This window comes from Schistocerca cancellata, chromosome 3 (assembly GCF_023864275.1).
Source record: "Schistocerca cancellata isolate TAMUIC-IGC-003103 chromosome 3, iqSchCanc2.1, whole genome shotgun sequence".
Taxonomy (NCBI): domain Eukaryota; kingdom Metazoa; phylum Arthropoda; class Insecta; order Orthoptera; family Acrididae; genus Schistocerca; species Schistocerca cancellata.
Genome location: NC_064628.1, coordinates 281,460,776 through 281,485,436, shown reverse-complemented (window position 1 = coordinate 281,485,436; position 24,661 = coordinate 281,460,776). Strand labels below are relative to the sequence as shown.

Below are 24,661 nucleotides of genomic sequence, written 5' to 3'. Positions count from 1 at the left end.
ACATATGTCAGTAATCAACCAGATGTATCGTTTGGTAAGAGGGCTGGTGGTGGTAATGGTAAATTGTTGGAATAGAGTTTCTTGCCAAAATTAGTACTTTTCAGGATGTTTGAATCTCCCTCATGTCCAAAGGCCCCAACATCTATATATCTGAAGCAGTAACTTGCGTCAGCTACTGACATTGAAACTATTGAAAAATACTTCTTGTAGTTAAAGTATTCACTACTCGATCCCCAGTCCGCCATCGTGGTCTCGCGGTAGCGTTCTCGCTTCCCGAGCACCGGGTCCCGGGTTCGATTCCCGGCGGGGTCAGGGATTTTTCCTGCCTCGAGATGAGGGGTGTTGTTGTGTCGTCGGAGGAAGGCAACGGCAAACCACCTCCATTAGGACCTTGCCTAGTAAGGCGGTGCGGGTCTCCCGCATCGTTCCCCTACGCTCTGTAAAGAAGCATGGGACTTCGTTTCCATTTTTCACACTCGATCCCCATGGATTGATCACCCTAATATGCTTACCATCAATACATCCCACGCAATGTGGAAAATTGGATTTTTTTTCAAACTGTAAACTAATATTCAACCAATCTTCAGCAGTTAATTGTTTCATATATTGGCCTTGCATTGTTTCCCAGATACCTGAGTATGTCTGTCGAATAATCTTTGAAATTGTTGAACGTCCAAGTAAAAACTGGAAGTGTAGAGATCTGATGGAATTGCCAGTTGCGAGATATCTACAATGAAACATTGATAATGGGTTAAAAGTAGAACCAGTAGTTATATTAAGTGTTTTTTATGGAAGGATATGCAAAAAAGTGGAAGAGCATTAAGTATTGCTACTACAAAAATGTGAAAATTTACGATGGCAAAAGTGGAGAGTCATCAACACCTAGGAAACATTACATTTATCAGAAACAGTTGTCATTTCCCCAATCTTTATGTGTAGGAAGTGAATGAGTATTCCATATTTATAATGTTCGTGCATTTTTAAGTTCCAGACTGAGCCATGCATGGCCACAAACTATAAAATTTTACTGTGGACAATTACAGTTTTCTCTTTTTACCACAGGACATCTGGGAATATGGATGTCGATCTAGCAGAAAGTTCGCAAGACGCTGACAACAACACTGCACAACAAGAAGCAAACACGACACCTGAAATACAACACTACATCCAAAGCCTCTCCCACTGCTCGCACAGCGCAAAGGGAGAAAGAAAGTCCATTTCTGAAGAAACGAAAACAGGACGAGTTCGAAAAAAAGTTGTTGGGCGTTTTGGAAACGAGTTTGCAACAGTCACATGCAAAGGAATCTAGAACTAACGATACAGATGAGATGTTCTTACTTTCGCAAATGCCCCTTATTAAGAACTTTAGCCCAGCTGACAAGATGGATTTTCAATCGAAATATTTACAATTGGTTCAGTCCTACCGCGCGACTATTACGGTCGCAGGTTCGAATCCTGCCTCGGGCATGGATGTGTGTGATGTCCTTAGGTTAGTTAGGTTTAAGTAGTTCTAAGTTCTAGGGGACTGATAACCACAGATATTAAGTCCCATAGTGCTCAGAGCCATTTTTTTGTTCAGTCCTACACACATGCACAGCCGTCTAGAATTATAGCTGAAAGTGACCAACAATCATCTCAGTCCACAAGCAGCACACCTACAATGATCTTCGAGGAAAAATCAGAAGATTCAATCCTGTCCTTTTGTGCATTGTAAACAAACAGTAGAATAAGTAATAAAACTTCACTTATCCCAGAGTAACTGATAATTTTTATTCAGCCCTTATGCATTCACGTAGTCGAGTGTTTCTTCCAGTAATAGCATTCGATACATTAGACAGTAGAGTCTCGTATGACTTAATAGACATCCTGTAGTACTCAAAAGACTTTTCAAGGTTTTCTTTAAGTTTGTTGTGTAGCAGATTGAATGTTCCCCTCTCTGATCTGTACTCGATTATTGGATGAATTTAAAAACGTCTTTTTTGTCTACGTCGTCTCCGTCGAATCAGTAACAATGCAGCATATATTATTGTTGCAGATGTTTTACTTAATACATTTATTTCTCAACGCTGCGATGTCACCCAGGCACGTCTGAAACGCTACTGAGCCATATATGGCAACATTCACGTCTTTGGTCGCTAGGACGCGTTGTGCTGAAAGAAATTATGTACACGGTCGAATGTGGCCACCACCAGGCGACTTCTGAAGCTGCTTCTTTAGACGCTGAACCTCCAGCTTCAAAAAAACGCAAGTGTGGCCGTAGCCTAAGAGCGCTAGAGATGCTCATGGAACTCCAGCGGTCCTCGCTACAAAAGAGGCGTTGTGTATCACGGACGGATTACTGTTGAAATTCTGAGACTGTATGTTCTACTAACAGTCACGCAACACATTACCACCTACCACATATGTCTCATGAAATAACCACGATGAAAAAATTAGAGTAATTAGAGGTCATACGGAAAATTATCGACAGTCGATCATCCCTCACACCATTGTCCAATGGAACAGTGAAGGCAGGAAATGATAAATATCTACATCTCCATCAATAATGCAAAGACACCTGGCGATGTGTGAAGGAGAGTACTTCTGGTACCACAAACTGATCTCTTGGTCCCTGCTCCATTCGCGAATGGCGCATGGGAAGAATAACTGTCGGTAAACCACTGTATTAGCTCTAATTTCTAGAATTTTCACCTTGTGGTAGTTCCGCGAGACGAATGTGGGAGAAAGTAATATGTGGTCCTATTCTTCCTGAAACCTATTCTCACAGGATTTGAATAGTAAACCTATCCATGGTACAACCCCTCTTCCAATGGCTGACCTTGTAGTTGTTGAGCATCTCTGTAGCACCCTCGCGACCACTAAAACCCCTACTTCGTAAGGTTCCCACGGTCATGAGGAATATTCAAGAAGATAACAAATGCCCTTCAGGAAGACGAGGCTCGAGGTCACCCTTCCGAGGCGCCTCTCCTACTCATGGTGCGGGCAAAAGGGGGAAGGAAATGTAGTAACAAATAGTACTGTCATACCTAGGCACAGTGCCTAGACGGTCAATACCGCGGTTCGATCGGGTCCCCATTGTTACTTTGTGACAGGAAGGGCTCTCAACAAGGCAAGTGTCCAAGCGTCTCGGATTGAACCAAAGCCATGTTGTTCGGACATGGATAAGACACAGAGAAACAGGAACTGTCGATGACATGCCTCGCTCAGGCCGCCCAAGGGCTACTACTATAGTGGATTACCGCTACCTACGGATTATGGCTCGGAGGAACCCCGACAGCAACGCAACGCCACCATGTTGAATAGTGCTTTTCGTACAGCCACAGGACGTCGAGTTATGACTCAAACTGTGCGCTATAGGTTGCATGATGCGCAACTCCACTCCGGACGTCCATGACGAAATTCGTCTTTGCAACCACGACACCATGAAGCGCGATACAGATGGGCCCAAGAACATGCCGAATGGACCACACAGAATTGGCATCACGTTCTCTTCACCGATGAGTGTCGCATATGCCTTCAACCAGACAGTCGTCGGAGACGTGTTTGGAGTCAACCTGGCAGGCTGCACGCCTTAGACACACTGTCCAGCGAGTCCATCAAGGTGGAGGTTCCCTGCTGTTTTGGGGTGGCATTATGTGGGGCCGACGTACGCCGCTGGTGGTCAAGGAAGGCGCCGTAACGACCGTACGATAGGTGAATGCCATCCCCCGACCTATAGTGCAACCATGTCGGCAGCATACTGGCGAGGCATTCGTCTTCATGAATGACAATTCTCAACCCCATCGTGCACATCTTGTGAATGACTTCCTTCAGGATAACTACATCAATCGACAAGAGTGGCTAGCTTGTTCTCCAGACATGAGCCCTATCGACCATGCCTGGGATACAATGAAAAGGACTGTTTTTGGACGTCGTGATCCACCTATCATTCTGAGGGATCTATGCCGAATCGCCGTTGAGGAGTGGGACACTAGACCAACAGTGCCTTGATGAAAATGTGGATAGTGTGCGACGAGGAATACAGGCATGCATCAATGCAAGAGGACGTGCTATGGGTGTTAGAGGTACCGGTGCGTACAGCAATCTGGACCTGCACTTCTGAAGATCTCGCAGCGTGTGGTTTTCATGAGCAATAAAAAGGGCGGAAATGATATTTAGCCGGCCGCGGTCGCAGGTTCGAATCCTGCCTCGGACATGGATGTTGTGATGTCCTTAGGTTAGTTAGGTTTAAGTAGTTCTAAGTCTAGGGGACTGATGATCTCAGATTATAAGTCCCATAGTGCTTAGAGCTATTTGAACCGTTTGAAATGATGATTATGTTGATCTCTACACCAATTTTCTGTACAGGTTCCGGAACCCTCGGAACCGCGGTGAAGTAAAACTTTTTTTGGTGTGTGTAGTAGTAACCATAGTAGAATAGAATATGCTAAATCAGGAGAGACAGATCTTCTACTAGAAATAGCCAAATAGTGAGTTATCTTTTATTATCTAAATCTTTCCTTTCATCTGTCACTTTCTTCTTAAGAATATAGTACAATTTGTTTTCCTTTACGAAATCTAATTATGTACCACATTTTGATCAACTTAGTTACCAAGCCGGTAGATCACCCTGTGCTGTTGTTGTTGTTGTTGTTGTTGTGGTCCTCAGTTAAATGGTTCAAATGGCTCTGAGCACTATGGGACTCAACATCTTAGGTCATAAGTCCCCTAGAACTTAGAACTGCTTAAACCTAACTAATCTAAGGACATCACACACACCCATGCCCGAAGCAGGATTCGAACCTGCGACCGCAGCAGTCCCGCGGTTCCGGACTGCAGCGCCAGAACCGCACGGCCACCGCGGCCGGCCGGTCCTCAGTCCAGAGACTGGTTTGGAGACTGGTTTGATGCAGCTCTCCAAGCTACTCTATACTGTGCAAGCTTCTTTATCTCCCAATTCCTACTGTAACCAACATCCTTCTGAATCTGTTTAGTGTATTCATCTCGTGGTGTCCCTCTACGATTTTTACCCTGCACGCTGCCCTCAAATACTAAATTGGTGATCCCTTGATGCCTCAGAACGTGTCCCACCAACCGATCCTTTCTTCTAGTCAAGTTGTGCCACAAGCTCCTCTTCTCCCCAATTCTATTCAGTACCTCCTCATTAGTTATGTGATCTACCCATCTAATCTTCAGCATTCTTCTGTAGCACCACATTTCGAAAGCTTCTTTTCTCTTATTGTCTAAACTATTTATCGTCCACATCTCACTTCCATACATGGCTACACTCCATAGAGATACTTTCAGAAACGACTTCCTGACACTTAAATCTATACTAGACGTTAACAAATTTCCCTTCTTCAGAAACGCTTTCCTTTCCATTGCCAGTCTTCATTTTGTTACCCCTCTACTTCGACCACCATCAATTATTTTGCTACCCAAATAGCAAAACTCATTTACTACTTTAAGCGTCTCATTTCCCAATCTAGCTCCCTCAGCATCACACGATGTAATTCGACTACATTCCATTATCCTCGTTTTGCTTTTGTTGATGTTCATCTTATATCCTCCTTTCAAGACACTGTCCATTCCGTTCAGCTGCTCTTCCAGGTCCTTTGCTGTCTCTGACAGAATTACAATGTCATCGGCGAACCTTAAAGATTTTATTTCTTCTCCATGGATTTTAATTCCCACTCCGAATTTCTCTTTTGTTTCCTTTACTGCTTGCTCAATATACAGAGTGAATAACATCGGGGATAGGCTACAACCCTGTCTCACTCCCTTTCCCAACCACTGCTTCCTTTTCATGCCCCTCGACTCTTATAACTGCCATCTGGTTTCTGTACAAACGTATGATCTGAAACCTTCCCGTATCTCCAGACTTCTTTCATGATTCTTAAGCCAAGTTTTAGCTATCATTAAGTTATGCTCTGTGCCAAATTCTACCAGGCGGCTTCCTCTTTCATTCCTTATCCCCATTCCATATTCACCTACTACGTTTCCTTCTCTTCTTTTTCCTACTATCGAATTCCAGTCACCCCTGACTATTGAATTTTCGTCTCTCTTCACTATCTGAATAATATCTTTTATCTCATCATACATTTCGTCAATCTCTTCGTCATCTGCGGAGCTAGTTGGCACATAAACTTGTACTACTTTGGTAGGCGTGGGCTTTGTATCTATCTTGGCCACAATAATGCTTTTTGTAGTAGCTTACCCGCATTCCTATTCTTTTATTCATTATTAAACCTACTCCTGCATTACCCCTATTTGATTTTGTATTTATAACCTTGTAATCACATGACCAGAAATCTTGTTCCTCGTGCCACTGAACTTCACTAATTCCCACTACAGCGAACTTTAACCTATACATTTCCCTTTTTAAATTTTCTAACCTACCTGCCCGATTAAGGGATCTGACATTCCACGCTCCGACCCGTAGAACGCCAGTTTTCTTTCTCCTGATAACAACGACCTCCCGAGTAGTCCCCGCCCGAATATGCAAATGGGGGGGACTATTTTACCTCCGGAATATTTTACCCAAGAGGACGCCTTCATCATTTAACCATACAGTACAGCTGCATGCCCTCGGGAAAGATTACGGCTGTAGTTTCTCCTTGCTTTCAGCCGTCCGTAGTACCAGGACAGCAAGGCCGCTTTGGTTAGTGTTACAAGGCCGGATTAGTCAGTCATCCAGACTGTTGCCCCTGCAACTACTGAAAAGGCTGCTGCCCCTCTTCAGGAACCACACGTTTGTCTGGCCTCTCAACAGATACCCCTCTGTTATCGTTGCACCTGCGGTACGGCTATCTGTATCGCTGAGGCACGCAAGCCTCCCCACCAACGGCATCGTCCGTGGTTCATGGTTCATGTTAAAAAATAAACAATAAATAATATTCAAGAACCGCTCGAACAAGTGTTTTGTAAGCCACTTCTTTCGTTGATGATTTCCATTTTGTTAATATTCGTCCTATGAATCTCAGTCTGGCATCTGCTTTCCTTACTATTTGTTTTATGTCGTCATCCACATAACGTCGCTCCTGACGGTTACTGTTAAAACCAGAAGAACCCTCAACCACACACCGTAACGTGATTTGCAGAGTCTAAATGTAACCACAGTACGTCAGCTTTAAAAGAAATGCGGCGTCATGTTGTGAAATGCAGAGTGTTTAGACCGACATGTAGTGTTAATTTGCTCAGAATAGCATCACTCTGAAGAATACTTTTGCGGGTTCTTTTCAGTAAATTACAAACGAATTATTTTATCCAGAAGCAATCGTTGTCCACAGAGGTGACGTATTTCGTATGCGTGTTTCAGGTGCGGCAGTGATGGGGCGGCTGGTGGTGGTGGTGGCTGTGTTGGTGGTGTGCGGCGGAGGGTTGGCTGCAGCCTCTGGCGGGTGCGAGACGTCGCAGGCCCTGCTGACGCTGCCGGGCCGCGCCTACGTCGCAGGTGAGGAGTGGCGTGGCTGTCTTATGTAAAGTCCGCCTTCGCCGCGCCACACTTGCATAACGGGCGCAGCGTGCGTCACCTCATCTGCTCCGGCACTTTCTCCCAGGACCCCGCTGGCCGCTGAATGCCTTGCGGTTTGTCCGGGGGTGTCGCTATCCGTGGGCAGGAAGCTATGGCTTACAACACAGGTCGCTGCGGAGGTGGCAGGAACGATAAAGGTTGCTTTTCGACAACTGACAGCTAACTTGAATGTTTTCTGGGTGTGGTACAGCGTCATATCGTAAATAACTATCACTGATATACCATAGGACGCGGTACAGTACCCATGGAATTTTCATGTTAACAGATTCTGGCGTCGAATTTTACGCGATTAAATTTTAGATGCGACATGAAGTTGCGCTGCAGGCCTGCAACCATGAAGTAAACTTGAGGGAACTTAGGCCACTGATGCGTAGCTCCCTAGCATAACTGATAACTTGCTGTTAAAAAATTGCTAGTTATTGACGCGTTTTGGTTACAGCCCTTCGTCAGAAAATCTACTGACAATAATAATAGAGCCATAAACACAAATGTAATTGAAGAGTCTTCATACCGCATATGGAGTCACATGTTCAGCCGTCAGCATCAGAACTCAACTGATAGAAAGACGGTGCTAAAAAATTTAGCTAAGACAACTTTCTACCAGGTGGTGTGAATGTATAAGAACAGTGGAGCTATACTGCGCCCATAGAAATAACTGAACAACAATATATTGAAATCAAAAGGTGTGTAATAGGAACAAAGGCCTGAATATGGGCCTAAAAGCATTATAAAAACAAGAGTATACACAACAGCGCATAAAGCAAACAAGGTTCAATTAGTGCCGTTACAGAACTTACCTGACGGATACTGCTGCCATGCGGGGAGAACGAGTTGGCGCAGTGACGCTGTTTGCGACCACATAAGTAAATGAGCAACTTGATAGTACGGAAAAAATATACAGAATTATGAACGGAGACGTAACTCTTAACCTAAATAAACGTAATAAAACGATAATGTATCAACAATGCATAAACCAATCATAAATGGTACAATTAGGGCCGGTAAGGAAAGGGAAGAAAAGGTATCAAGGGGCAGGAACAAAGAATGTTAAAATTACAGACGACTCATGATTCAATTTGTATTGTATGTTTTTTTTCAGTATCAGGTTGTTCTTTTATTTCTGTGGGCATACTTTTTCATTAATGCCACATGATGGCAAGTTCCGCTGGTTAAACTTTGTAGCGCCGTGTTTCTAATAATTTAGTACTAATGCTGACTGACGACACATCTGACTCCATATTTTGGATGACGACTGTTTTTGGTATTTCTTTCTGAGCATTCTTTTTAACATCCTTTGGAAATTTGCTGCTAGTGACTTCCGCCAATTAAGCCTGTGTTAATGGTGCTGTAATTTTATTTGGCAGATATCCTGATAAAGGGCTGTGCCGGAAACTTGACATTAAATAAAAGTCTTTGAACAGCAAGAGACCGGTTGTTCTAGCGAGCTACCCAGCTGTAGAATAAGTGTCCTCACGTTTACGCAATTAAACCTTTCGTTGTCCTGACCCAACTAATCAGTGTCCTCGTGATGGTTCCTTTGAGGACACGTCTGAATTTCTTCCGTGTGGTAGTGGTCTACATTCCAAGGATTGGCTAGTTGCAGCTCTCCATGCTTGTCTGTCCTGCGCAAATCTTTCCACTTTTACATCATTACTGTGACCTACATCCATCTGAACTGTTACTCTATTCCAGTCCTGGGCACCCTCCACTATTTGTCCACCCCCCCCCCCCTCCCTCACAGAAACACATACACAGGTTTCTCCGTAACCAAGCTAATGATTACTTGATTTCTCAGGATGTGTTCTATCAACAGATCCCATCATTACGTCACATTGTGCCATAAATGTTTTTTTCCCCATTTCAGTTTAGTATCACCTCATTTATTTCATCTACTCGCCTTATCTTCAGCATTCTTCTGTAGCACCACACTTCAGAAACTTCTAATGTTTCCTTGTCTGAACTGTTTACCGTCCACGTTTCACTTCTATATAAGGCTAAAATCCAGACAAAGATCTTGAGAACAGAATTCCTGAGATCTGAATCATATTCGAGATCAATAAATTTCTATTTTCCGGAAACGCTTTTCATGCTATTGCCACTTTGCAGTTTATTTCCTCTATACTTTGGTCACCGTCACTTATTTTGATGCCCAAATAGCCTACCTCACCTAGGACTTTTAGTGCCTCGTTTCCCAGCGTAATTCCTTCAGCAACGCCTGATTCAAGTCGAATACATTTCGTTACACGTACTTTACCTTTATTGATATTCATCTTGCAACCTCTTTTCAAGACATTATGCATTCCGAAGTCATGTCATCAGCGAACCCCAACGTTTAAATTTCTTCGGTCCGCTGTCGTTCCCCAATCCCATAGCAGAGTGGGATGCGCACTGCAATGTATGTCCCATCTTCTCGACGACGGGATCCTCACCTCTCCTATCCACCTCACTCCCAACACAAAAAAATGATCTATGATCTTCACGAGCCAATGCTGCAACCTGCCCGCGACACAGACGAACGTATCAGTTCAGTGTCAATTTGAAGGAAGGCGGAACAAGTAATGAAATACTGACAAGCACCAACTCCACTCTGAATTATTTGCCGTGAACTGTCAAAACTATTTCGGCATTAGCGACAAAAATAATATGAGATCCACCTTTCGCCACCACCTAGCAGGTCACACGCTGCGTACACTCTTATTTCCCTCCCTTCTTCTCTACGGTATACTCCTACACTGGCGACGAAGGGTACCATAATTGTCTGCAAGCCTCCGTGCGTACTGTAGAATCTCTCATGTTATTCTTACGAGCCTTTCATCGAGTAAACTCTGTTAAACTAAAAACATTATACCCACTTGCTTAGTACCAAGTTTTTCTACCTTTGTAACGCAATACATCAGCGTGTCTGCGTGGCATGAATTCGACAAGTCGTTGATACATTTCCGGAGGTATGTGGCAGCAGGTGTTTACGCACAGGTCCCGCGCGTCTCCTAAATTACGGGCTGGTGGTTTGTGGGCGTGGATGTAGCATCTGACAGCGTCCCAGATGTGTTCCATGGGGCTCATATCAGACAAATTTGGTGACCAAAACATCAACATAATTGTTCTTCTCTTCAGTCCACTGTAGCACGACTTTGCCCTAGTGACACGGATAGTTATCCTACTGGATAATGCCATTGCCATTGCGGAATACAAGTAATAAAGGATGCTGACGGTCCGCAATGATGTTGACTCTGTTGTGGCGTCTTCAGTTACTGCCTTAGGTCACATGGAAGCCCAGATGAAACTCGCCACTAGTCTGCGTCCGCGGCACGGTCTATCGGTCTATGTTTGGAGCAGCCGATCTCCTGGATGATGGCGTATAAGGACACGACCGTCGAACTGCTGTAACAATCGTGATTCATCAGAGCGGAAGACATGTTTCCATTGACCCATGGTACAATCTCGTGCCACTATAACCCCAAAAGTAATTAACGATGTTGGTGAGTCAACGTAGGAACACGTACGGGTCGTCTTCTGCGAAGCGTAATGTTCAGCAAAGTGCTCTGAACGGTGTATTCCGGAACACTTGCGGCTGCACCAGCACTGAATTCTGTCGTCAGATCTGCCACAGTTCGCCGCCTACGCTGATTTGCAGAGTGGGCAAGCCTCTGACTTCCACGTTCTGTGATGACGCATGCATGTTCAAGACCTTGTTGCGTACTTGTGGTCTCACCGTTCTTCAGACACTTGCCATAGATGCCGAAGAAAGTAATACGAGAACAGATGACCATCTTCGACATTGCTGAGATGCTCTTTCCTAATCTTCTGGCTGTAACAATCTCCTGTTTGTATAAACTGAAGGTGTAGGGGAAGAAAGGAAAGGAAAGGAAAGGAAAGGAAAGGAAAGGAAAGGAAAGGGAAGGGAATGGAAGGGAAGGAATTATTTATGTCAGCTGCATCCGGACTTTGTGCGGAACTAGCGACGACGAGTGAAAATGTGTGCAGGACCGTGATTCTAATTAACCGCTGCTCCATGCCTGTATAGTGTTTATCCCACTTGGACCAACTATCTCGACATGCCTCATGGTCAACCCACACTCCCTCCGAGCGCCGCCTATCCGCAGCCCCTGTCCATGTCCTCCATGTTCGCTACTTTGAGATTCACACAGCAGGTCGAACGTAATTATGCATCCGTACTGAAGGTGGTGGATTCATAGCCCACCGAGGCGAATCAATTATTTGAATGTGTGATGTAATCTCCTCTTTGTTAAAGACACTTACGTCACTGGCTGTAGTCATCTGCAGCCCGTATTGTCGCTAGATTGATTCGTCGTTGGTCTCTGCGCCGCTTGTGTACTCACCTTACCGCGTCACGTGCCTGCAGCGCTTCCTGTCGGTATTCAATAACGCGATGGGCAGTGCTACCAGCGTTTTGGCTGGTCAGTGTATGTTGTACTAGAATAGGTTACCACTTCGTCTCGAGTGTTTGATCTATGAAATTTGACACTGTCTCGCGAGAAGAATGCTGTACTACTTCGAAAGCGACCTACGTAACGCTCCTAAGGATCTCCATAACACTATAGTATAGGCTGAATCTGCAGCTTACAAATATGCTTCTAAATTACTTCAACTTCCTCCATTACACTGTGATGGTGAGACTCCCAAACACTGGAGCAGTTTAAAAAAATCTGATTACACAAGAACCGTGTTCGCTAAAATCTCCCAGAGACGAAGTCGTCTATTTTCTCTACTCTTGATTTTACGGTTCGTTCCTTTGCATATCACCTTATAACGTTACACATAAACAGTTAATTGCTGTGACAAAAGCCCTGGAGCACGCCATTGCAACTGTACTCAACAACTGTTGGATTTTTTTTCTTGCTCATGTCTTAATCCTTTTTTAATGTGGACGTTACACATTAGGCCTAAGCGTTCATGCTAGGAAGATCAATATGAAATACCGAATTACCACCCACAGCTGTACCAAAATAGTGGAAACTCAAATTAATAATGGATGGATAAAGATATTTCACATTTAAGCTGCTGTTATCTGTGATATATGCCTATTGAATGCATGTCGTCAATGGACATTGTTATTTACCATTCTGATCTTATGTCATGTTCATAAGAGTAGCGATTTCCTGTAGACAACAAAATTTTCATCAAAAACTGCTTTCTGCTGACCACACAAGTCTTCCTTGGGGTGGCCCCAACCTTTTTCGTAAACATTAACCACCGAAAATAACATTCGGTTGTGGGGAATCTCCCTACGTTCATACTTTTGTAATCAGTCAACAAGTCCAGCTTGATTATGCGAGCAACTTGAGGCTCAGTAGGATGGGAAAAAAAGAAAGTTTACGATTTCCCACAACGAAGATAAATGTATGGCGACTTTATCGATACCTTAGATTTGAAGAGGAACTAGTACCTATCACCTGCCACTATTTTTCTGTATTTCGCATTGATATAGCAATCATACATTCATCGTACACGTTATTCAATTAGTACAACAGTTCGCAGTATTCTGTCCGAACAGGCCTCTTAAGGCCCAACGGTACCTACCAGCCTCAGCCGATAGGCGTCACTGGATACGGGTATGGAGGGGCGTGTGGTCAGCACACCGCTCTCCCTGCAGTTGTCAGTTTTCGTCGTGACCGGAGCCGCTACTTCTCACTCAGTTGGCATCATATGGGCTGAGTGCACCCCGATTGCCAGCATTGCTCAACAGACCCAGCCGGCTACCCAAGCCCGACAGCGCTCAACTTCGGTGATTTGACGGGAACCGGTGTTACCACTACGGCAAGGCCGCTGGCCGTTTACAGTACAGATTCATAAAAATTTTCGTCCCAGGACCCTACACTTTCCCAAATGCTCTCACATCACAATTCTGAATTCCCTTATGCTTAACTGAGTCGCCCTTAGTCGTATATCCACGCTCTCAGCAGCAAAGAGTTAGAGAAGCGCTGCGATGCTGTGAGATCCCCTTGTTACCCAAGTTCAGCACCTGACGACGTAGGGTGTCCGTGATGCGTTTGCGCTGGCAGGGGAGCACCATGCGTTTAGTGTTTCCAACCTCTTCGTACAGTCAGTGTCGTTAGTCCACCTTTCTAGTTAGGTTTAGACGTTGTTCAGAGGGGCCAATGACTGAATTTTAGGCGTGCCATTTGTTGTGGATTGGCAAGAGAGCCAACCCGGTATGAGAGGAAGCCGAAAGGCACGCGTTTTAGCTCACGCAGGCTGGCGTGAGGTCTGGAACAGGTCAAGGAAATTAGACTAACAAAAAAGGACGTAGCTGTGGAATACTTAACTTTAATCCATAAATGGTGAACATCGCTCTTGACGGTACATGTTTTACAGCATCAATAGTAACTGGTAATGGCGCCTTGCTAGGTCGCAGCAAATGACGTAGCTGAAGGCTATGCTAACTATCGTCTCGGCAAATGAGAGCGTATTTTGTCAGTGAATCATCGCTAGCAAAGTCTGCTGAACAACTGGGGCGAGTGCTAGAAAGTCTCTCTAGACCTGCCGTGTGGCGGCGCTCGGTCTGCAATCACTGATAGTGGCGATATGCGGGTCCGACGTATACTACGGACCGCGGCCGATTTAAAGGCTACCACCTAGCAAGTGTGGTATCTGGCGGTGACACCATACCATTGTTACGTTAAAATTACGTTGAACGAATCTTTTAGATTCCTTCGATAACCCGGTGTTTGGCGTCCTGCAGGTGGAGACAATAAAGAACAGGTATATCAATTCAGGCTGTCCATGCTTCAAGACCTCCCGCCGACTTCACTAGACATAATGTCATTGCAAATGAGTAATGCTATTCCGCCAAATCTATCTTCTCTATCCTATATTATTAATTATTATCCTGGAAAGATGAAATTACAGCCTGGTTTTAACCTTGTTTCCCCTACTGCATACACAAATACTTTTTTCATTTTTTCTAAGGTATGGAGTGTTGTTCTGTTACTGACTAATGAATTCCCGTTCCGCAGTTACATATTATGAGCTATGTCTTATTGCTCAGGAAAAGTTGGCTGAATTGGTTGTCTTAATTGTTCTACTATAATGTGCCACATATATCGCACGTTTGCTCTGTCTCCCACTACGCTCTGTGATTTTTGTTAGCAATATCACCAACTGTTAAGCCATGTAGCTTTCTTAACTTTGTGTGATACCGTGAAGGTTAGCCGAGATAACAGTGCAACCTAAACCACTAGCATCATTTAGAAGCCCTGCAGTGTGCGCATTTTTATCCCGGCGATGTGTATTTTCATTTCTTTCAACAATCTTGTGGTCCGCATGGTACCCTCGCGTTGGTGTTTGTGTTGACTCTCTGTGGCTCGGCACTGACCGCGGCTGCGGTGACGTTTGACTCTCGGTTCGATTTTCCGCATAGATCGAGTATGCTCTTGTTCGGTTCTGAACTGTAAGTTGGAAAAAATTATTTCTGATCCACTGTATTCAGACTGTTATCTTGTGCTTGCACCCATATCAATAACGGTTCTGTAAACACGTTTTACCAGAAATATTATATTTTATTTAATGTTTAGTTCCTTCTTCGGTGCCGGCCGGGTGGCCGAGCGTTTCTAGGCGCTACAGTCTGGAACCGTGCGACCGCTACGGTCGCAGGTTGGAATCCTGCCTCGGGCATGGATGTGTGTGCCGTCCTTAGGTTAGTAGTTTTAAGAAGTTCTAAGTTCTAGGGGACTCAGATGTTAAGTCCCATAGTGCTCAGAGCCATTTGAACCATCTGAACCTTCTTTGGTCGAGGCATTATGCCATGCCGCAGAATCGGATATCTGTCCCTGTTGTTCGTATGCCTATCACCAAGTTTTGTTTTTGCGTTACGAGGTAGGCTAACATTAGCATAACGTATTATTTCCGAAGTGCAAGATGTTGCTGAGTGGCCATCGCCACACATATCGCAATCTTGACGTATACTCACCGGCAGTACATATGGTGTTACCTCACGCAGTGTTCCATGCAAGTATACATATTGTGCGAGTTTGTGTCTGTCGAAGGTCAAAATACCACTTTGTAAGTTCACTTTGCTTCTGACATTATCGCGGATGGCGGATTTAGTGAATCTTCGTACGCTTGATTCTATTTCCTCTAATACACTACTGACCATTAAAATTGCTACACCGCGAAGATGACGTGCTACAGACGTGAAATTTAACCGACAGGAAGAATATGCTGTGATATGCAAATGATTAGCTTTCCAGAGCATTCACACAAGGTTGGCGCCGGTGGCGACACTTACAACGTGCTGACATGAGGAAAGTTTTCAACCGATTTCTCATACACAAACAGCAGTTGACCGGCGTTACCTGGTGAAACGTTGTTGTGATGCCTCGTGTAAGGAGGAGAAATGCGTACCATCACGTTTCCGACTTAGATGAAGGTCGGATTGTAGCCTATCGCGATTGCAGTTCATCGTATTGCGACATTGCTGCTCGGTTGGTCGAGATCCAATGACTGTTAGCAGAATATGGAATCGGTGGGTTATGGAGGGTAATACGGAACGCCTTGCTGGATCCCAATGGACTCGTATCACTAGCAGTCGAGATGACAGGCATCTTATCCGCATGGCTGTAACGGATCGTGCAGCCACGTCTCGATCCCTGAGTCAACAGATGGGGACGTCTGCACGAACAGTTCGACAACGTTTGCAGCAGCAAGGACTATCAGCTCGGAGACCGTGGCTGCGGTTACCCTTGACGCTGCATCACAGACAGGAGCGCCTGGAATGGGGTACTCAACGACGAACCTGGGTGCACGAATGGCAAAACGCCATTTTTTCGAAAGAATCCAGGTTCTGTTACAGCATCATGATAGTCGTGTTTGGCGACATCGCGGTGATCGCACATTGGAAGCGTGTATTCGTCATCGCCATACTAGCGTATGACCCGGTGTGATGGTATGGAGTGCCATTGGTTACACGTCTCGGTCGCCTCTTGCTCGCATTGACGGCACTTTGAACAGTGGACGTTACATTTCAGATGTGTTACGACCCGTGGCTCTACCCTTCATTCGATCCCTGCGAAACCCTACATTTCAGCAGGATAATGCACGACCGCATGTTGCAGGTCCTGTACGGGCCTTTCTGGATACAGAAATGTTCGACTGCTGCCCTGGCCGGCACATTCTCCAGATATCTCACCAATTGAAAACGTCTGGTCAATGGTGGCCGAGCAACTGGCTCGTCACAAAACGCCAGTCACTACTCTTGATGAACTGTGATATCGTGTTGAAGCTGCATGGGCAGCTGTACCCGTACACGCCATCCAAGCGCTGTTTGACTCAATGCCCACGCGTATCAAGGCCTTTATTACAGCCAGAGGTGGTTGTTCTGTGTATTGATTTCTCAGGATCTATGCATGAAAAGGTAATCATATGTCAGTTCTAGTATAATATATTTGTCCAATGAATACCCGTTTATCATCTGCATTTCTTCTTGGTGTAGCAATTTTAATGGCCAGTAGTGTAATTGCTTAGTTTCAATGGCTGTGTGCACGCACCGTATTAAGGCGTGTATGTTGTTATATGGCTCGGGGTGTGAACTTCACATTTCTGTCTTCCAACTTTCGATAACACAACGTCAGTTGCTAATGCCACAGAACCGGTTTAAATTCTAATTTTGTTGCTTCCTTTCTTCTCTATGTTGGCGCACGGTGAACAGTACCAATCTGTTCCCAGAAGCAGCGCACAAAAATTGCTATTTTTCAGGCGGTGATTTCTCTGACTCTACTGATCACCATCTGCCAGGCACTTGTGTGTGATTCGAAGAGTATCCATGTAGACCACAGAAATTAGAGGTCAACTGTATTGAATAACCCTTGGCCTAACGCCCATTTGTATACCTGTCGCAAGAAAGGGCGTACTGTAGCTATCGTACAGTTACAGTACAGGTTCAAAATTTAAACATTACACATTTCCTCCAACCCCGGAAAATGGAGCAAATCAGTTGGTTCTTTTGCATTCGGTGTGGAGTACGATAGATCTCAGGGGGCTTATAAAATCACAATTTGGTCATGGGCTGTTTCTGAGAAAAAACCGAAAAACCATTATTCTTTGGTACGAAAAGTACCATTTGTGGAGTGACCACTTCTATAATTTATGTTCATGGCATGTCGTCGGAAATTTTATCACATGTTCTTAAGATGATATTGTCCGGGATTTTTCAGTATTATTATTCATTACCGAGATCGAGAGATTCATTTTACCGTACTTATGCATCTAAAATATGTACATAATATCCAGTCTGGGGTGTAATTGTATTTTGTGCTAACGTAATAAATACATGGAAAGGGTTCTAGGATCATCGCAAGGGTCCTGAGATCACCAAAACATGTTCTTAGTCAGCATTTTTTCACCAATAAAGCTTTATGATACGCTGTCTCTATATAATGGGTACATCACAGCGGGACATACGTACCACAGTGGTACTTCAGTGCCAAAAACTGGGTTAGAAATGGTCTTAACATGCCTGTAAAGAAGATAAGCTAACTGTCAAAAAAAAATAATTACGTAAAACTGCAACGTCAGCAAATTCAGTAAAGTATTTCTAACATCTTTATTTCTCTTTTAAGATATAAATCGTAAGCCGGTTGTTGACGATGAATTGCGAGAGCCCATAAAAATGCAATGCAAACGATTTTATGTTATTTGTTGTTTATATGTGTCAAAGTACATAAATGTTCGAAGTATTAAATAAACTGTCAGAACTTTACTGGCCTATTGAATTAGTTTTGTATAAGCAGCACATCCCTGTGTAGCAGGGAAAAGAAGGGAGCCAGCCGAAAAATACTCATGTCGAAGCACAAAAAAGCGGATGGGTTGCTCTTTAAAAAAAAGGCTAACCGAGAAGTAAGGAGCCAGCTCCCTCAATCCTCATTCTGCCTTCTTCAGCAAAAGTTTTGACATGCAAACACATTCGGGCTTTTTTTCTACTGAAGGGAGTAGCACAGAGACAATGACCGTGGAAGTGAGGGGAGGCTGTCCAAGTGGCAGAGGAAGGGAGAGGAGGCAGTAACGTTGGGGAGAGAAAGTGGCAGGGAAAGTGAAGAACAGATGGATGGAGACAACAGCAGTGGGAGCCAAAGAGAGAGGCGATAGTGATGGTCAGTAAGAGACAGTGGCAGTAAAAGAGAAATACGGATGGGGATAGAAGCAGTGGGAGCAAAACAGAGAGGAGACAGTGGAGATGATAAATGCAGGTGAATGGAGACCATAAATAGGCTTGGGGGGGGGGTCTGGATCCTCCCCAGCAAGGAGTTACAGATGTGAGCGCCCTTTAAACCGAAATTTTAAGCACGTGGATATGGCGGAAAAAATAAGTTGGACCCCCCAAAATTTTTGGGCTGCCATGGTATGGTGAAGATAGTGGCAGTTGAAAAACAAGACAAGGGAGACCGTGTAAGAGAGAGAGAGGAGATGGGATATAGTGTAAATCAATGGGAGAAAATAGATACAGTAGGAGAGAGACACACACAGAAAGCGATGGTGATTACGAAGGCTTCATTGCAAAGAGAGACTGGATGAAAGTATTTAGAAACTTCTCTGTTGAAAGAGCGCGAATGTGTTTGCATGCCAAGATTTTTAGTGAGGAAGGTGGAATGAGGGTTGAGGCATCCGGTTCCTCATATTTCTTCAGAGTATTTTAAAGAGGAACATTCAGTTCTCCGGCAGGAGCATTTTCCCGCTAGTTAAGTGTCTATATACGGATTTCGGCATATTTAGATATATTCTGAAGTGTTCTCGGGTGCTTATCTGGACGATGCTGCCCGTTTGAATACCGGGGAACATTTGAAGACCATTATACACTGGGAAAGCCGAAGGTTGTATTTATATGTAGCAGTGTTCCAACTATCATCTGTTGTACCTTACCGACATCCATGTGTCTATTTTTCCTACGGCAACAGCGTCCTACTGCTGCCTGTCATTTTATATAACCGCTTGAGTCTTCCACACTCAACTTTAACGGAATTCATCATTATACACCGTCACCGAGACAGATAAAATACCTTCAGGCTTCAGAAAGAATGTTCTAATTCCAATAACGAAGTAGGTGGGTGCCGACAGCTGTGAATACTACCCCACCGGCAGTTTAGTAAGGTATGGTTGCAAAATATTGACCTGAATTATTTACAGAAGAATAAAGAAACATGTAGAAGTCGACATTTTGGTTTCCGGAGAAATGCAGAAACAGCTGTGGCAAAACAGACCCTACAACTTAAGCTAGAAGTCAGGTGAAAAAAAGGTGAACCTACGTTTGTAGCTTTAGTAGATTTAGAGAAAACTTTTGATGACGTTGACTGGATTAAACTCCTTGAAATATTGAAGGTAGCAGGAATCAAATAGAAAGAGCGAAAAGCTGTTTACTACGTGTACAGAAACCAGACTGAGTTATGAGTCGGAGGGCCGCGCGGGATTAGCCGAGCGGTCTTGGGCGCTGCAGTCATGGACTGTGCGGCTAGTCCCGGCGGAGGTTCGAGTCCTCCCTCGTGCATGGGTGTGTGTGTTTGTCCTTACGATAATTTAGGTTAAGTAGTGTGTACGCTTAGGGACTGATGACCTTAGCAGTTAAGTCCCATAAGATTTCACACACATCTGAACATTTTTTTGATGAGTCGGAGGACATGAAAGGGAAGTCATAGGTGAGAAGGGAATGAGACAGGGTCGTCGGCTACCCCAGTATTATTCAGTATGAACATTGCGAAAACTGTGAAGCAAACTAGCGAGAAATTTGGAGGGAAATTAAAGTTGACGGTGAAGATATAGAAAACTTAAAAGTTTGCCATTGACACTGCAGTTCTGTCAGCGTCGGCGAAAGGTTTGTAAGATTAGTTGACCCGAATGGATAGCGTCTTGGAAAGAGACTATGAGATGAATATCAAACAAAAGTAAAAATGAAGTCGAATAAAAACAGGAGGTGCTGAGGGAATTACGTTAGGAAATAAGAAACTAAAAATAGTAGAATTAGTTTTGCTATTTGGATTACGAACTAACTGATGTGATGATTAAAATTCTTCTGGGTACAGTACTGCGTCATTGTGTCAATTACAAATTTAAAACCAACCTTCCGTCGTATTACAACGTCCTTCCTCAGGGCAAGGCTGGTTATGGTAGATGAAAAGTGGTTCTGTTTATTGCAATCGATCGGTGTCGATACGTCATGTTTTTGAAACTTTATTGGACCTAGAATATAACAGGCTAGTCACGATGGAAGGGGGGAGGGGGGATAGGGATACGCTGTTGATGGACTAGCCGGCTTGTCAGTGACTAGCGGCAGTCTGCAGATTAGAGCTTGGCTTTTGGTGGGCACGTTTTCTTGCAGGTGCGCTGTTTCTTTAGGCTGTCGCGTCCGTGCGCGGTGAGGCCTCTGCCCCGCGACCATTATAGGGCCAATAGTTTCATAAATATGACGTATCAAAACTAGTATTAGCCTGTGGATGCCTTTTAATACGGTTGAAACTTTAAGTTTATAATCTTATACAGTGGTGTGATACACACCGAGAAGAATTTTAATCATCATGTCACCGGCCGCGGAAACCTACGTAGTTGTGTTAGCTAAGTGATGTGTCCGTAGTAGAGTGGATACAAAATGCAGACCGGCAATAGCAAGAAAAGAATTTCTGAAGAAATATTGACGTCTAATACCAGTTTAAGTGTTGGGAAGTCTTTTATGAAAGTATTTGTCTGAAGTGTAGCCTTGTATGAAAGCGAAACGTGGACGTAGTACAAACAAAAATGTAATAGAACCGTTTGATATGTGGTTCAAATGTTCAAATGTGTGTGAAATCTTATGGGACTTAACTGCTAAGGTCATCAGTCCCTAAGCTTACACACTTCGTAACCTAAACTATCCTACGGACAAACACACACACCCATGCCCGAGGGAGGACTCGAACCTCCGCCGGGACCAGCCGCACAGTCCACGACTGCAGCGCCCCAGACCGCTTGGCTAATCCCGCGCGGCTGATATATGGTACTATAGAAGAATGCTGAAGCTCAGTTGGGTATGTCGAATAGCTATTGAAGAGGAACTGAATCGAACTGGGGAAAAAAGGAACTTTCGGCAAACTGTCTGAAGGGAGGGTGAGGGGAATGTAGAAGGGGACAAAGGCTCGAATATACCGGGTGATCAAAAAGTCAGTATAAATTTGAAAACTGAATAAATCACGGAATAATAATATCATATACATGCTTGGAATGACAAGGGGTTTTATTAGAACCAAAACTTACAAAAGTTCAAAAAATGTCCGACAGATGGCGCTTCATCTGCTCAGAATAGCAATAATTAGGATAACAAAGTAAGACAATAGCTGTAGTCGAGGAATAATGTTGTGAACAGCACTGTAAAGCATGTCCGGAGTTATGGTGAGGTATTGGCGTCGGATGTTGTCTTTCAGCATCCCTAAAGATGTCGGTCGATCACGATACACTTGCAACTTCAGGTAACCCCAAAGCCAATAATCGCAAGGACTGAGGTCTGGGGACCTGGGAGGCCAAGCATGACGAAAGTGGCGGCTGAGCACACGGTCATCACCAAACGACGCGCGCAAGAGATCTTTCACGCGTCTAGCAATATGGTTTTTTTTTTTTGTTCTAATAAAACCCCATGTCATCCCAAGCATGTGTGTCAATTTTTACCTCTCTATCTACATTATTCGGTGGTTTATTAAGTTTTCAAATTTATACTGACTTTTTGATCACCCGGTAGTAAGCAGGATCAGATAGATTTAGGTTGCAGAGATTAACAAACTTGCACATGATACATTAACATAGAGAGCTGTATCAAACCAGTCGTTGGAACGAAGACCACAGTAACAACATCGTTATACATCGTTATCTGCCTTTAAGTCCTGATATACGAGTACGTTCTGCGTCTTTTTATCTTAATTCCCGTTCCCCTGCCAGTCTTTTATCTTTACCTACACCTGTTTCAGTTTCACCTGTTTTCTTTTTTTTCTGGCTGTGATAGGGTCTACGTTTTGAGTCTCAAAGTCCATTCCAACAACTTTTACTGCCTCACCGTAGTGGGTGGTCACAGTTTGTATGACAGCGTTTGCAACTGTTTACAGTTGCCGTGGTACGTCTGAAACCCACGGATGCCCTCGTGATTAGTCTTTTCCCTTGCAGCACTGGCCACCAAACGACAGTGGTCGCTATCCAAGTCAGAAATGAACTAGAAAAGCGCGTTCCTTTCCTTTTCTCTCACCTTGATTTGCTGCTACAGTGCCCAGTATTATAGCGGACACCCAGGTTCCCGGGTTCGATTCCCGGCGGGGTCACGGATTTTCTCTGCCTCGTGATGACTGGGTGTTGTGTGATGTCCTTAGGTTAGTTAGGTTTAAGTAGTTCTAAGTTCTAGGGGACTGATGATCATAGATGTTAAGTCCCATAGAGCTCAGAGCCATTTGAACCATTATAGCGGACAAATAAAATACATGGTGTCAAAATGGAACGTTAACTCTCCATATGCGTTGTGGCTGTCCTTTGCGCACGTTGGTGAAGTAGACAGAAACGTAACGTCGCATTATTCAAGAGAGAAACGAGGCTGCATGCGTTTTAGTATACTGGAGCCACGACAGTCAGTATGTCGCGAATTATTTGTGTTCGTTTCGCGAATTATTTGTGTTGGTTTCAAATTTCATCTGTGTAAGCTGCGAGCTATGCAAGAACTGAAGAAGAACGATTATCAGAAGCGTACACCCCTCTATCACGAAATGAAGGAAAAAATATACACGTCCTTGTTTCATCAAGAACGTGTGGTTTTTCTCATTACAAGGCGATTAGTGGCAAGAATTATTCGATTCGTGCACCATCATAAGATTTATTAACATTTCCTGCCCTCCAAAATGACCGGAGCGGCACCTTGTGATTTTTTTGGGATTAACTTAACAGGCATATTAACGTGATTGAGTCGATGCCACGATAAGAATTAAATAAACGAAGAGAAGACGAAACTCGGGTGTCGCAGGCAAGGGCGCATACATACAGAGGACGACATCTTTGACAACTTGGATTACTTTCTCTTAGAAAGTAATCTTCAATTGGCCGTGGGTGAAACGGGTAAATAAAGCATCAGATCCGATAAAAAAAAATTATTCGAGTTTTTTTAAGTTCTTACAAAGGTTTTATTTGTTTAACCATGTACTACACAAACGGTGCATCTACTGACGAACAGTGACCACACGAACGCTTCCAAAGGAGCATGAGGATGTAAATTGTCCAGTAGTACCAATCAGGATGCGGCCCACTTGAACTGAGCTAAAAGCTGCTGCTCTTATTCGGTGTCACGAACAACCATGCTGAGCTCTTGTGGGTACAGCTGGAGTTTACCACTGCACCATCCGCTGAGCCGGCCGAAGTGGCCGAGCGGTTCTAGGCGCTACAGTCTGTAACCGCGCGACCGCTACGGTCGCAGGTTCGAATCCTGCCTCGGGCATGGATGTGTGTGATGTCCTTAGGTTAGTTAGGTTTAAGTAGTATTAAGTTCTAGGGGACTGATGACCTCAGAAGTTAAGTCCCATAGTGTTCAGAGACATTTGAGCCGTTTTTGAACCATCCGTGAATTCCCGCGCCCTCTGGTGGTGACTGACGTACTTAAAGCGTGACATTCTACGGACTGTTGTCATTGGCGACCGCGTACGACTAGGAGCACTGAGCGGTGATCCTGAAACAAATCCGTATTTTTAATTCAATGTGAAACTATCGCTAGTATCATAAAGTGGCTGCTATTACAGATGGATCATTCACTCGTTTTCAAATCTATACATATCAAATTAGAAAACATCCATATTAATTGAATGCGATGAAACGAATCCAAAGATTAGATCGTAGGACGGGGTACAAATATATAAATAAAACTTGACTGCAAATATCACACAAGAAGTCATGTTAGAAAATAGTATGTGCCTGAAATATGAAAAATCGTTTCGTCATTATGGTACAGCACAGCTAATGTTAACAGAGGATGTAATTAGTCCAACCAGCAATATATTACAACAATGTGTGATGTTGTTGACGACAGTGCTTACAACCTCCATTGGAAGACAATGTAATTATTTGCTGTTTGATTTTCGTCAGAAGGATTATGCCAGTGTGCTAGAACGTTGAGCTATGAAACTATCACTTAATGTATAAAGGCGAACATCG

At 44.1% G+C, this 24,661-nt stretch overlaps 1 protein-coding gene across 1 annotated transcript in view; it reads left to right on the top strand.

The window, feature by feature from the left end:
- Positions 1-7,300: 7,300 nt before the first annotated feature.
- LOC126176263 (uncharacterized) overlaps positions 7,301-24,661 on the top strand; it is a 204,797-nt gene continuing 187,436 nt past the window's right edge. Inside the window, exon 1 of the mRNA XM_049923410.1 lies at positions 7,301-7,432. Within this exon, the coding sequence (XP_049779367.1) occupies positions 7,309-7,432 (124 nt within the window). The 5' untranslated portion in view covers positions 7,301-7,308. The remainder of the gene's footprint in view (positions 7,433-24,661) is intronic.